The sequence below is a fragment of the Aplysia californica genome, unplaced genomic scaffold (genome assembly GCF_000002075.1).
Source record: "Aplysia californica isolate F4 #8 unplaced genomic scaffold, AplCal3.0 scaffold00912, whole genome shotgun sequence".
Classification (NCBI taxonomy): Eukaryota; Metazoa; Mollusca; class Gastropoda; order Aplysiida; family Aplysiidae; genus Aplysia; species Aplysia californica.
In genome coordinates this window covers 158,703-174,128 of record NW_004798182.1, presented here as the reverse complement: position 1 = coordinate 174,128, position 15,426 = coordinate 158,703, and the positions used below count along the sequence as shown (strand labels likewise).

General features: G+C 39.3%; 1 protein-coding gene across 1 annotated transcript in view; it reads left to right on the top strand.

The window, feature by feature from the left end:
• LOC101847382 (basement membrane-specific heparan sulfate proteoglycan core protein) overlaps nucleotides 1-15,426 on the top strand; it is a gene marked incomplete at its 5' end in the record, with an annotated part of 125,383 nt that overhangs the window by 63,724 nt on the left and 46,233 nt on the right. The window contains 18 exon segments of the mRNA XM_013089265.1: nucleotides 55-195; nucleotides 1,032-1,313; nucleotides 1,672-1,755; nucleotides 2,644-2,762; nucleotides 3,712-3,823; nucleotides 4,616-4,729; nucleotides 5,276-5,403; nucleotides 6,097-6,183; nucleotides 6,614-6,672; nucleotides 7,034-7,113; nucleotides 7,651-7,791; nucleotides 8,436-8,627; nucleotides 9,087-9,182; nucleotides 10,099-10,185; nucleotides 11,069-11,302; nucleotides 11,624-11,740; nucleotides 13,288-13,415; nucleotides 15,325-15,411. Of these exon segments, the coding sequence (XP_012944719.1) occupies nucleotides 55-195; nucleotides 1,032-1,313; nucleotides 1,672-1,755; nucleotides 2,644-2,762; nucleotides 3,712-3,823; nucleotides 4,616-4,729; nucleotides 5,276-5,403; nucleotides 6,097-6,183; nucleotides 6,614-6,672; nucleotides 7,034-7,113; nucleotides 7,651-7,791; nucleotides 8,436-8,627; nucleotides 9,087-9,182; nucleotides 10,099-10,185; nucleotides 11,069-11,302; nucleotides 11,624-11,740; nucleotides 13,288-13,415; nucleotides 15,325-15,411 (2,288 nt within the window).

The window sequence follows — 15,426 nt, the reverse complement described above, 5'->3', positions numbered from 1 at the left end:
GTAAAATGGAAGGCCATTATTGCAACAGTTGTGTTTTTCTTTCCCTCTCTTCAGGGCAACGTTGAAGGCCGGTACTGCGACAGCTGCAAGGACGACACCTTCTACCTGTCCTCCGACTACCCGTACGGCTGCATCTCCTGCTTCTGTATGGGCGTCACTCAGACCTGTCAGAGCTCTTCCTGGAACCGCGCTCAGGTCAGAGGTCAAACTAGTTTTAGTTTAGTTTTAGTAGAGGTTATACGGCGCTCGCAACTGCATACGGTCATATGAGCGCCAGAAGATTAGAGGTGTTACAAGAGAGTAACAAACATAAAAAAGAAGAAGGGGAGATAAGGACGATAGATGTTTGATAGGAAAGAAGATGCAAACCACACCAGAGCACCCGCCAACCACCCACTCAAACTAGTTACCGTTACATCATTTATATTATTGCCAACATACACAGTGTGTTCTATTGTAGGCAGGCTGTTCTAGTATAGGCCACTATAAGCCCAAAAAGCAACTTTTTCAGGAGAGAGAAAAAACTATTTCATTCTTTTAACAATTGTACTTACGTTATGGGCTCGTCTCCAAAGCAGAAAGTCCGGGTTCGAGCCTCGCTTCGAACAAGGATTTTTTTCGCCCCCTCCTGCCCACCCAGCAGTAATGGGGACCTGACTTCAAGTTGGGGAAGTAAAGGCGGCATGGAAAGGAACTGGCCACCCTACCACAATATGCTGAAGGCCCAGGAAGTTGTCTCACTAACAAGGCCATCCCCAAAGTCCAGATTGGATACGGGAACAGCTTTACTTTTACTTACGTTATGTGCAATTTGTTAACATCATAAGATGCTGAGCAGTTTGCTCCTTCTTTTCTCAGACATTGTAAAAAGATCAATTATCTTTAAATTAATGCATAGTAATAAATAGCTTCTTTAGATGTCCATATTTAGCGACAACTTTGCCCCCTTATTCGTGCTCTACTCCCAGTCCAACCTTTGTAGCATAGTCAACAATGACCATACATTTTCACTGCTGTTGTTCTGTCCCCAGGTTGGTGTATCCATCAACCAACCAGACACCGGCGTGTACATCACAGACATGATGCAGAAGCAGAGATTCACCCAGGGTCTCTCCATAGATCGCCAGTCTCGCGAGCTCGTCTTCCGTGGATTCAGCCGTCTGGAGCCTGGCATCTACTACTGGGCCCTGCCCCAACAGTTCCTGGGCGACAAAGTGTCTTCCTACGGAGGAAACCTCAGGTTCACCATCCGCTACCGTGCCGGAAGGGACAACTCTCAGATCTCTCTGTCCAACCCTATTGTGGAAATTGGAGTGAGTTTGAACGTCAAAACATACATCTTTGAGCCTTGCGGACTTTAAGAAACATAAAGAAATCTTTCTTTTATATTTGTAAAATAAGGTACCTTCATTTTTTTCCATACATCTATGCGATTTACATTATTGTTATGCCTTTAACCACTTGAGTTTCAAGGGTAGAAATTGTATAAAATATATTTGACTGATCATTTTGCCTATATGAGTAAAGTTGTCCATTTAGTTGGAACATTTTATTTACTGCATTAAAGCCTTTCTAAGGGTTTCCATGATTAGTATCAATCTATGTTTTTATTCTTCTTTGACTTTTCTTACATTCCAAATAAACTCCTAATCATCATTTTCTTTTTCTCAGGGCAATGATATCACTCTGATGTACAGATCTTCTCGCCCAGTGCAGGAAGGCAGACAGCAATCATTCCAAGTGCCATTTATTGAGGTATTTTGAATAATCAGAGAAGATATTTTGTGCCAATTGTTCTTGAAACCCTGTCAAAAACTTTGAATGGAAGAAAAGGATTTTTTGTTAGTAATATTAAAGTTGCCACTACATAACTTTTTGAATGATGTTGAAGAATAAATGGGGAGAGAGAACTAAAGAATTCTTTAACAGACAAGTAAGAACACGTATGTTAAAACGTGCAAGGTCTCCACTTGTTCAGAGGTCTTAACCAGCATTTTTTCATCATGCCCAAAGTGGAAAACACCATATCCTGGAATTGTGGGCAACTCGTAATGACTTCTGGTCTAACCTCTAGTTGAGTGACCCCTGCTTTGTAAAAACCATACAGGATGAGCCTTTATTACCAAGCCAAGGCCATTATCAGAAAAGGTTGAGGTTCCTCAGGAGCACAAAAGCTGGATTTACTCGGGGATGCACTGAGACGTGAAAGAAAATTTGGTATTCAGGAGGTTAAAGGTGGTTTGTGCTCAAGTTCATAGGGTTAAAACCAAACCACACCAACTGCCTCTGTCTTGGGTAGAAGTTGAAATATTTGCCATTTAATTAAGGAGATGAGGATCTCCCGGTGTCTTAATGAGAAAATGGCCACCAAAATTTGGTGTCTTCCAAAGCTTGGGTGTTGACCAAACAAAAAAAGTTCCCACAAAAATTGCCCTTGACCTTGACCTTGACCATCAATGATTTGTTTATAGAGGCACCAGCCATCCATGTCCTGGTGCTGTTTTAGACTCTTTTTTTTCTGTCTGTGGGATTAATATTCAAAAATTGCCCATGAATCAGAAAAATGTGAATAATTTGTTCTGTCCCATTCTCTTAAACAGAGCCTAGTTTCATGCCAATGGGCGATATTTCTCAATTCCTCAGACCGAGTGGATGAGAGTGGATGGAGAAAGTGCGACCAGGGAGCACCTGCTTATGGCTCTGGCTGATCTCGACTTCATTCTGGTCCGTGCCTCATATGCTAATGAGATTGACGAGACTGCGTAAGTAACTTGAAAAAATCATTTCTTATTTTGTTTTTTTGAAGTTTACTGTCTTCAGAATAATAAAGTTTATCACTTTTTTTTTTTCATGAAAATGTTTTTTTTATTTAGGGTTTTTTTTCACTCACCATTTTTGTTTCTAAATGACATTCAGGTATATTGGTTTGTTGTATTCAGCTCTAAAACCTTGTTTGCGAGCTTAATTTATTTTAGTACAATAGGCATGGTTCATATCTGAATGGCACTCAAAATTTTTTATGCACCTTTACTATTTTCAATTGTTTACTAAATAAGGTGATATTTTGTATTAAGATTACAGTTTGTGTCAAGCTTTGTGTACAGTTTTTTGGGGGTTTTTTGCAGCTGATCTTTGACTCACCATCACCTGTGTTGTAGTGGTTAGGTGCTTTTCTGTAGGCACATGTTCAATTCTCGAGTCGGAAAAATTTTTATAGAGCACCTCAGTCTTTCTACTGGCATGTTGTATCCCTGTCAGCCTGGGTTGGCCCTGATAGGCAGGATCAAATGCTCGCTTCTTAAAAAATCTAAATTGTGTTGTTTGGAGCATAAAAACACACACCATCATTATCATCATCATCATCATCATCATCATCATCATCATCATCATCATCATCATCATTTTTTGGTAAGCAGGGTAGGAGGGAGAGTATCATCATCATCATCATCATCAATGCCTTTCATCCCTGGCAGGGTATAGGCCACATACAAGCTCCTTCCATTTATGTCTGCCCTGGGCCATCCTTCTAAGCTCGTTCCAAGTGAGCTTCATCTCTCTCTCCTGTCCCTTTCCACAAATTTCCTCCCTGTTTCCCGTGGCCTACCCCTGCCGTGTGCTCCCTGTGGGTTCCACTGGAGCGACTGTTAATTTTTCAATAAGAAAACTTTGATTAGAAACTTCTAGAAAATTCCTTCTCTCTCCTGTCGACAGTTTGAGCGGCATCTCCCTGGACATTGCGGAGGACCGACGTACCGGACAGGACAGAGCCTACCCCGTGGAGCAGTGCGTCTGCCCTCAGGGCTACCGCGGATTGTCTTGTGAGGTAAGTAACAGTCTGTGCTTTTGTTCTGTAAATATGTCAGGGGAAATGAAATAGCCAACAGACTGGCCGGTGAGGCCATCTCAGTTGACAGAACGGTTCAACCAGATAGGATCAGGATGTCTCTTTCACCAGCTGATTGAGGAGGAAGATAGGGAGGCAGAGGCCAGTACTGCTGGGGAGAGGATGATGGTTTTGGGAATACAAAAAGGAAGCGGAAAATCTGGGAAAGAACAGAAGAACGTTCAACCAGATATGCACTGGCACAATCAGTGGAAAGACCCTCAGCGACATTTTGGAGAGAGCAACGGAGCATCAATGGACATGTTCGGAATGCAGGGATGTTGCTTCCTGAAACAATGAATGAAATATGTCAGGATTGTCTCTTGTTTGAGATCACATTGTGTGTATTGATTTATTTGTGGGAAGCATAAATGTGTTGGAGCTGCCTTTTGATTGAATTAACGATATGTGTATTGGTTTATTTGTAGCGTATCTTGCTAGGTGTGCAAGACTTTGTGTTTATGTTTTGAAGGGAAAAGGAAGCATATTTATGTTCTAGAACTGCCTTATGATTGAAATCACAAGTTATCTATCGGTGTACAAGGGAGTGTATTGTGAGCTTTCCAGCGATTTAGCGCGAAATAAATTCCCATTACTATTGTTGTTATCATTGTCATTATTGTTATCATTATTAATAATATTAATATTATTATTGTTATTATTTTTATCATTGTCATTATCATTATTATTATTATTATTATTACTATTATCATTATCATTGCTATTTCCCAGGACTGTGCCCCTGGCTACACCAGGACCGGCCGTGGCCTTTACCTTGGCCTCTGTGAGCCCTGCCAGTGCAATGGTCACTCCAGTGACTGCGACCCTGAGAATGGCGTGTGCAGGGTGAGTAGCAACCTCTGACCTTTGACTCAACAAAGACAAGCCATACGTCTATGTTAAGTCATATATTCATGATTCCTATATTTTCAGCTTCCATATGAAATTATCTTTGATATGATGTGAATTTGATGTGACTATATTTCTGTATATCCTGGGTGATTTATATAGACCATATTGACGAGACAAAATTTCACCCCCCAAAAATACCCCGAAATGTTCTCAAAATCTTACGTTGTAAGAGTAGAATGTTAACATCACTATTAACGTAGAAGCTGGAAACGCAACATTGCATGAAAGGTTTTACTTTTAGTTTACTCATCCTTGATGTATATAGCAGAGGTAATTTCCATCCTAATTCGGAACAAAACAAACTTAAAACTATTAGCTTGATGTTGTGTTTATAAGAGATAGGTGATTTCGTCAGGACAAAATCAGAAATCAGAGACAGGGATGCTCGGAATATAAATAATTGTTTTATTTTCTTTTCACAAATTTTTCTTTATTTTTTTGGGTGCTAAAGTTGTGCTTGTTTTTTTTTCTGATTGTCAGAACTGCCGTCACAACACTGAGGGAGACAGATGCGAGCGCTGCAGCCGTGGTTACTATGGCAACTCCACTCGTGGCTCCGTCAACGACTGCCAGAAGTGCCCCTGTCCTCTCACCGAGTCTCCCAACCAGTGAGTTTTCTCCCTTTGTCGAAGCTTTTGCTCTGCTCTATTCAATCAAACATCCTTCATCTCCTTTTTTCATTGTACGTTACTCTCTTGTAACACTTCTAATCATTGGCACTTATATGAGCTGTTTGTGTTGCAAGTGTCGTAAAACTTTTACTTTAACAAAAAACAAAGTTTAGACCTCTCAGCATCTGTACATTCATGAAGGTCAGTTGTGAGGAAATAGTGAAGATGATAGTAAAGCCAATAGCATCTATTTATATTTTAACATTAAACTTTGAACAAATTGGGATACTTTAAAACAAAAAAGTCAAACGTTATAAAATGAATTATTTTTATCTCAGCTCAACCATAATTTACTCATTACCATTTTAAAGGGTGAAAAATAGATGCAGAGTAGAAGAGAAAAACCCTTAGATGTAGGCCCTATACATATTTTTCTGAAGAAGTTTTCCCATAATACAAGTCTAGTATTAACTCTGGCTTTTTCAAATTTCTGCTTGTTTTGTAAGCTCTTAACTTATTGTTAGGCCTAGGCCTATTATGATTTGTAAAAAAATATGTAGACCTATGCCAAGGAGCCTTGATTTGTAAAGCCTCTCTGAGTAATGCACATTATTTGTTGAAAAATGAATCAAAATCTGAATTGGATTGAAATTCTAAAGATGTACTTGATTTACTTCCTGTGAAAACCAGGTTCAGCCCAGACTGCCAACTGGAGGCAGATGGTCAAGTGACTTGTCTGTCTTGCCCCATCGGTCATACTGGACGTCGCTGCGAGAGGTAAGGGAAAATGTGTTGATAACAAACAAATAGATAAGTGAATAAATTCGTAAATTAATAAATAAACGAATAAACGAATGAACAAATAAATGAATGAATGAATGAATGAATGAATGAATGAATGAATGAATGAATGAATGAATGAATGAATGAATGAATTCCACTTTATTGATCTCCACAGGCAAATTTTCTTTTACAACGGCATAACATATGTTATACTGCTTATACTGTCGAGATCTTGACATCTTACTTGTTTTTCACACAAGTAAAACAAGTAAGATGTCAAGATGCAGAAGGTTATGCTGTCTTAATGATGTATTAAGAACATATTAAAACCCCAGTCTTTAGATTTCTATTTTTCTGAACAAGGTAGGCCTAATGTATCCCTTAATTTAATCTAATGCTAGAACTGTTTCTTCATAATCCCCAGATGTGCTGATGGTTACCAAGGTAACCCCAACCGCCCTGGAGACTTCTGTAAATTGATCAGTAAGTCATTTTTTAAATTGTATTCAGGGTTTTTTTTTTTAGCAAAGCATCAGGCTACTAAATTTTAAATCAAACTTATAGTTTTCGAATCCCTTTTTTCCATTACTTTTTAAAGGGGAAGGATGGTTTTTTAAATTGACCATTTTGGATCCAATTGTGGTAACATCTCACCTTTTCGTATGAATTGTAATTTTCACATTGTCATTGTGTACAGATTCATTATTTCATCTTTATTTTTATTCACCGCTTATAACCTTTTGGGTGTCGCGGGACGTTATTTCATCAAATTCTGCAAAATGTTCATGATGTTCAGGCGTTGTGTTATGCTGTTTTAAACTAATTAATTTTGTCTCCTCCTCAGATGTCACCTGTGACTGTGACGACAGGGGTACCCTTCCCAACGCACTCTGCGACCCCAACACTCAGCAATGCCAGTGCAAGGTGAGTCAGAAGTTTACCGTGAATATCTCTGTTTTTATCTCTCTGTCTCTGTCTCTTTCTCTGTCTCTGTTTTCATCTCTCTGTATCTGTCTCTTGTCTTATTTCCAGTCTCCCTCTTGCGTTCTCTTCCTCTCTCTCTCTCTCTCTCTCTCTCTGTTTCTCTCTCTCTCTCTCTCTCTCTCTCTCTCTCTCTCTGTTTCTCTCTCTCCATCTCTCTCTCTCTATCTCTCTGTCTCTTTGTATTTCTGTCTCTCTCTCCCTCTCCCCCTGCCCCACCTAACCCTCTCTCCCCTCTCCATTTCTCCCCTCTCTCTCCCTCCCTCTCTCTTTCTCCTTTCATATATGAGCCATTTTCAAAAGGAAGCACAACTGGGGTGCTTTTTTTTTCAAATTTGTTTGAAACTTTGCTGTTATCACTGAGAGATAGAGTTGCAGAATTTTCTGCGTTTTTTTAGACCCAGAACTGTATACATTAGCTGTACATGTGCTTGCGATATCATAACATTTCGTTCATAAACTTCCTGTTTTGTTGGCCAGACGTACGTCCAAGGTCTCCGCTGCAGCACTTGCCAGGAAGGCTACTTCTACCTGAACCAGGACAACGAGCAGGGATGTCTCAAGTGTTTCTGTATGGGCATCACCAACCAGTGCTCCAGCTCCAACTACTACAGAGACGAGGTCAGTCTTAGAGGAGATTCTGGATCCCCACACACACACACACACACACACTTTTTTTTTCACACAAGTTTTTTTTTGTTTTGTTTTTTGTTTTTGTTGTTTGTTTGTTTTGGGGGGATGGGAGGGAGGGGGGCAATTCTCCTCACCCGCATATACTGTACCTATGAATACTGTCTTGCACTTCAGAATTGTGCATTTGTGAAATGTGTTAGGATTGGAAGACTTGATCTATGTCCAATTTTTATTTTTATTTTTTTGGGGGGGTTAAAAATATTATGATGGTTATTTTGAAGACAAGAGAGACGGAATTGTAATGCTTAAAATTAATTTCTTGACGAAGATCAATATTGTCGAAATTGTCCAAGAAGGCCACCCATTGTGGAGGAGAAAATGGTTGTCTCTGACAGGTGGACGTCTTGAACACTGCCTTTATTATATAGGAAAAAGTGCTATAGGAGGGGAAATGTTGAATAATGTCATTATGATAATATTGAAAAAACACAAGGGGGGGGGGGATGGGAAGTGGGAAGTGTTTGTTTGTACAGATGATTGACTCGGACAGGTCGTCATGGCCATCAAAACAAGTTTGACTGTAGGCCTACTCACCTTTATTTATGTCACTGTAATTTGTTGCCTTTTCCCAGATTGTCCCCATGTTCAACTCTGACGGAACTCACAACTTCGCCTTGACCAATCGTCGCTTGTCCCGTACCATCTCCGACGGCTTCACCATGGATGCTTCCCGCAACGAGATCACTTTCAACAACTTTGAAGGAATCCAGAGGGAACAGGAGAGCTTGTTCTTCCAGCTTCCTCCCAAATTCAGAGGCAACAAGGCAAGTGTTGTTTTTCAGCCTTAGATAAAGTGTGAAATGGAATCACTCATTGCTGGGTTTTCATTGCTCTTACAGCAAAATGCAATTTTTAAAAAATAATTATTTGCTATACTTTAATGTCGTATTGGTATTTACTGACAATGGATATACATTGCTCCTTTGACTTTTGAAAAGTATTATGAACTTGACTAAAGCTGTGAAGCAAAAAATATGTTCAATCCTATTTAGAAGTTGTAGAAGATAAATTGTGTGCATACCTTTTCTACTGTGTATTTAACACTGTAGTCATGCAGCCAACAGTACAAAGTACCCCATCTGGTCATCCAGCCAGGAACTGTGCCAGGGACCGGAACGGATAATTTTCATCGGCGCATTATTGCACCAAGTGACCGCAAAGTGTTATAATATTTCTGTATGTTTTTCTGTAGCACTGATAACGTATGTATGGTTTGTGTACAGGTGTCATCCTATGGAGGCTTCCTGAGATTCGGTCTGTCCTACACCACTGCCTTCGATGCTGGTCGTGAGTACATGGACGTTGATGTGGAAATCATCGTAAGTACATTTGTTTTTGTTTTGTATTTTTTAACATTTCGCTGTCTTAGAATTATAAAGTTCTACCTGACCTTTTTTGGCTGTTTGGAGTTACTAAGACCAAAAAATAAAAAAATAAATGTTCTATCTGCTTTGTCACAATCATAAGATTATTAAGAATTAATTGTTATCAAGGTATTCAAAGAATTGCATTTGAAAAAGCTTGGCATGAAGTGAAACTCAAAATCTTTTCCTTCAAATTTCTCAAAACTAGGTACTGAGCGGATAGATCTTTGTGATACTAAGGTAGCGATTTATTAATTGTAGTTTGGGTATTTGATTTGCGTTCGTATCGGTGGGAAAATAATAAGAATGGTTTTCACAAATGTACATAATTGTTTTTGCATAATTAAAGAATGAAAGAAACTTATTGTAAAATCACTCCTCAACGATATTGATACTGACTTTTCTTCTTTTTATTTGCCATATCATAAGTGCTTATTATAATTTTGTTTCACTTCTCATTTTTCATTATAAAAAAAAATTAAAGAGAATATAAAGTTGAGGATTTTAATATTTGACAATCGTTCAAATTTAAGATACATAATATATACACACTCACCTGTTATTTCTGTGTCCCATAATGTATACACACTGACCTGTTATTTCTGTGTCCCATAATGTATACACACTGACCTGTTATTTCTGTGTCCCATAATGTATACACACTCACCGGTTATTTCTGTGTCCCATAATGTATACACACTGACCTGATATTTCTGTGTCCCATAATGTATACACACTGACCTGTTATTTCTGTGTCCCATAATGTATACACACTCACCGGTTATTTCTGTGTCCCATAATGTATACACACTGACCTGTTATTTCTGTGTCCCATAATGTATACACACTCACCGGTTATTTCTGTGTCCAGAGCAAGCAAGACAAGAGGATGTACTACTTGTTCCGTCCATCTCCCAAGGCCCGTCAGTCTTACGACTACGATATTCTGCTCACTGAGGTAAGGGGGGAGGGGGAGGCGAATTGTGGGCCTGTGCGTTTAAATGTTTGTGTGTGTGTGTGTGTGTGTGTGTGTGTGTGTGTGTGTGTGTGTTTGTGTGTGTGTGTGTGTGTGTGTGTGTAAGTGTGTGTGTGTGTGTATGTGAGTGTGTGTGTGTGTGTTTATGTGTTTGTATTTGTGTGCATGTCGGGGGGGGGGGGGGGGTTTGGAGATGCCTGTTCTTGCATATAGATTTTATTATTGCAGTTTGACACAAGGAAGAAATAGTCTTTTCTTTTCTTTCTCTCCTTTTGTTAGCATTCTACTAAAACCTAAGGTGTTGATCAGTGCAGTTTTAACATCCATTGAGTGCTGTTTTCTTCATTCTGTCCGTAACTCTTAGTCTTAAAGCCCTGAGTTTTTTCCACCATTTCTGAACCTGGTGCACTATTTCTCTTTACAACCCCAAAAGTTTGCCTCTAAGACCAACTTCTAAATAGCGGAAACAAAGGCTTAGTCATTACTAAAAACTTGGTACAGGAATAGTTTCGAATAACAAGCAAAAACTAGCTCTAAATAAAACGAAACAGTTGTCTCTAGTACTGGACGCTCTCAGCGTCTGATGGGGTTTAAAGAGTTAAAGGCCTACTGTTGTCTTGTGTCATATACTATCTCACTATCTCATCACATGGCAGGATCATCTTAGTGAATGGTTGTCAGGCAATATGGCGTTATTTACTCCTCCTTATCTTTCAAACATCTATTGTTCTTATTGCTGCTTCTTGTATGTTAATCTCTCATGACACCTCTAATCTTTGGATGGTGCTTAGTTGCAAGCGCTGTAAACCTTTTACTAAAACCAAAACATATTAATTATCTTACCTGTTTCGTTGTGTGACAACAGAGCTCCTTCAGAAACCTGATGGACGGCCAGACCCCGTCAAGGGAGGCTTTCCTGAGTGTGTTGGCCGACATCGACGCGATCCTGATCCGAGCCACATACCACTCTGTCATGGACTCTGTCAGTCTCACCGACCTGCGTATGGAGATTGCTGTACCCCAGCCGACCGGAAAACGTGCCGCTCCCGAGGTGGAGAAGTGTATCTGCCCCGATGGCTACACCGGTCTCTCTTGCCAGGTTTGTAAGAGTTTGTTTGGGGTTTTTTTTGGGGGGGGGTTATTTGATTTTTTTTTTTTTATAACATTTAATTCAGTGATCTGTGCTTAAATTTGAATGTGGCCATTGTTGTAGCTTTTATGATAGTATACTATTCATTTCCAGTACAATGTTAAAAGGATATCTAACCACAAAAAATAATTTATTTTAAATGCAATGAGATCTAATCGCAGCGTATGATTTATTTTCAAAGCAATGTTAATACGACAATTTATTAGCAACATAATATGATTTATTTTCAATGCAATGTTAACATGACATTCTAACTGCTTGTTTTTGCAGGAGTGTGCGGCTGGCTTCCTCCGCGTGGAAGGCAGTGGTACCGGACTCGGTCGCTGCGTGCGCTGTAGCTGCAACGGTCACGCCACAAGCTGTGATCCCAACACCGGAGAGTGCCAGGTACAAAAAGGACTAAAATAAAAAACAAAATCATGATTTTTAATGTTCACGTTTCAGGAGATTATTTTTAGTTTGAAAAAAGAAACATTATTAATCGCAAAATTGTATAAGTTAAACACTTTGCCCCCACGGAATGAGATTCGGTGACGGTAAGAAGCCATCCCTTTTCCCCACGGGACGCCGATCGGCGCCGATGTGATATAGCGTGTACTGCACCTGTATCTAGGTCCGTGGGGAGAAGTGTTGCGCACTCTGCGTGCTACGTAGGTGGAAAGTGTTAACGTTACTTTCAACATTGAGAGATTATTTAAGAGTCGGGATCTCCATATTTAATACACATCTTCACTAGGACTGAATGAATTGGGGGTGAAGAGCCTGAAAAAACAACTTCTTCTTCAAGACTTATGAAGGTGTTGTTTCTGGCTCCGAGGTTGACATGTAATAATGATAATGAGATAATAATATAACTTTGTAACAATGTAATGACTTTCCATTGTTTGCAGTCTCAGGCTGTTGTCATACAACTTTACATCTTCACTGCTCGGCAGTTGTACATGTAGGCCTATATAATAGCGTGGTGGAATCAGGCTCTCATCAGTTTTTGGGCATATTGAGTTATTGGTATCATCTTAAAGCTTGTTCATTTGTCTTGTTTTCAATGAAAATATTACCCATTCATCTTCAAATAGAAGTGGAGATATCTTGGATTGAAGGAGGTGGTTTAAGAGGTAAAATTAGTGAAAAAATGGCCACCAAAGCTTGGTAGATTTCAAAGCTGGAGAGTCCATGGAAACTGTAAATTTTTATTTTTTGTGTCTTTAATCAACGGTTTTATTTTATAAAAATCCACACAGAAATGAGTTATTTAATGGGCATGAAAGGTGTTGAGCGAAAAAACAAAAAGTTTTTAAAAATTCACAAACCTGCCGAAAAATGCAAGTTTTGTCACTTTGATTATTTTGACGAGAGCCTGATTCCATCACGCTGCCTCACATTGTCTTCTTCAAAATCAGTTCACTGCCATTTTTCTACTGGTTTATAGAGGGTATTTTAGAAAATGTAATTGCAATTTATGCTGTTGTTTGTTCTTATTTAGGCTAAATTATTATAAATTGCTTTTTTTAGATCTCCTTTTTTTGTACAGATGTAGATGGATAGGCCTCACCACTTATGCAATGTATGCAATTGCTTATTCTTAATAAGGGAAAATTATTATGAATTGCTCTGTTTAACCCTATCCGTACATCATGTTTTACTATCATATCCATACAGTGTGGGGAACTCTGTGCCACCACTTTCCAAAGACGCAATTACTCTTTAATCAGATCCATATGAAATACTGAAAGTTTCAAAGAGATCTTCGAACCAGAAGTATTCTAAAATGTGAAGAATACAACCCCGGGGGTACAAAATGACCTCAGGACCTATGGGTAGGGTTAAATCTCTTTTTTGGGGGGTACAAACATAGATGGAAAAGCCCCAGCACTGAAAGGGGTGAATGTGTAGCAATTTTAATTGACTGTGGTTTTATTATCTTATCTCACCAGAACTGCCAACACAACACTGAGGGAGAGCGTTGTGAGAGGTGCATCCGTGGTTTCTACGGCGACCCCACCTCTGGAACCCCCAATGACTGCAGACCCTGCCCCTGTCCTCTCACCATCCCATCCAACATGTGAGTGCTTCGGGGATAAAAACTCTGCTCGCATGATAACTTCCGGGGAACACATTAATTCAGACATATTGCCGATTTATCCACAATTTGAACAGTCCCTAAAGTTTGTTTCATTACTTTCATTCTATTGCTTTTGTAACATCAGTGAACACCAACACTCAATTAACTTTCCAACATGTGAGTGCTTCAGGGAAAACAGTAACTCTTCTCAGATGTATCCCAGATAAATCAGTAGCTTCACATTTGGTCGCTTTTAAGGACAAGTAGGCTAACCCAGATTTCGGGGGTATCCAGAAATCTTGACCTACACCAAAAGTGGGCATTGCCCTACCTATAGGAGAAGTTATTGTTTCATTGGTGTGTATATTTGTTTGGCTGTGGAGAAAACTCTCCTTGTGTTTTAAAGGAACTGAACAAGGGGCAAAAAACTCTACCTTCAAGTTACTCAAAACTGCATTTTTCGGGATAGCCCCCTTGTGCTTAAAAGCGATCATTTAGACGTATGGCTTATATATCAGTAACTTCCGGGGAAAATATTTGTACGTTTCGTAAATATATCGGTAACTTCGGAGGAAAATATTTGGACGTATCGCCGTTATATTGGCAATTTGAATAGCATCCATAGTTTGTTTCTTTATTTACATTCTATTGTTGTTATACCATCAGTGAACATCAGCATTCATTTACCTTTCCAATATTATGTGGTCGCTTTTAAGGACAAATGGGCTAACCCAGATCTTGGGGGTTTCCAGAAATCTTGACCTACACCAAAAGTGGGCATTGCCCTACCTATAGGAGAAGTTATTGTTTCATTGGTGTGTATATTTTTTGTTTGGCTGTGGAGAAAACTCTCCTTGTGTTTTAAAGGAACTGAACAAGGGGCAAAAAACTCTACCTTCAAGTTACTCAAAACTGCATTTTTCGGGATAGCCCCCTTGTGCTTAAAGGGGACCATATAACTTACGTAACTACCTACCACTACAAAACCTACCACTACAAAGTTTACTACACCAACTTGTAAAAGTTGTTTATTTTCCATACCCTCAAAATTATTCATGGAGTCACAAGTTAAATAAGTCCAAATGGTTTTAAGCTGTTGAAAAAACTTAGGAAAAGGCTAGCCGTACTTATTCTTAATATGATGGCTAGACTGACCATTTACTACAAATAGGCTTACTAAATTGTAAATATATACATTTTTAGTGTGCAGTACCTAAAGTATTTGTATTTGAGACAAAACCAGGTGCCTTAATGACAGTGCATGTATTTTAAACCTCCTGTTTTCTAATGTTAATAGGGCCTAAGATAAGTACAGCTAGACTGGCAGTCTTGCCGTACTTAAGTACGGGTAGACAGCCAGGCTAGCCGTACTTAAGGACGGCTAGACTGTCAGGCTAGCCGTACTTAATATTGATGGCTGAATTGTAAATGAAATTTTTAGTTTGCAATGCCTAAAGTATTTGTATTTCAGACAAAACCAAAGGTGTCTTACTGACTTGCATGTATTTGAACCTGAATAATTACTAGATCTAGATCTAATGAGACCTGTGTACTTAACAGGCTTGAGTCGATTGGGCCAAACCTAGATCTAAGTACGGCTAGCCACTTCGAAAAACTTATGTTCTGAATGAGTTACATTTAGTACTTGTGAACAGTTGGTTGATGATAGTATGTAGTGTAGTAATATGTTTGTGTGGGTAGTTGGCGGGTGCTCTGGTGTGGTTTTCTCCTTCTTTCTTATAAAAAATCTATCGTCCTGATCTCTCCTACTTCTTTTTTTATGTTTGTTACTCTCTTGTAACATCCCTAATCGTCTGCACTAGTATGACCTTTTTGTGTTGTAAGTGCCGTAAAACTCTTACTCAAACTTAGTAACATGTTTGTGACTTTTTTCTGGGTTTTTTTTCAGGTTCTCTCCATCCTGCTACCTGGATGATGACAACAGACCTACCTGTGACAGATGTCCTACCGGCTATACTGGACGCGACTGTGGACAGTGAGTGTTGGGGGG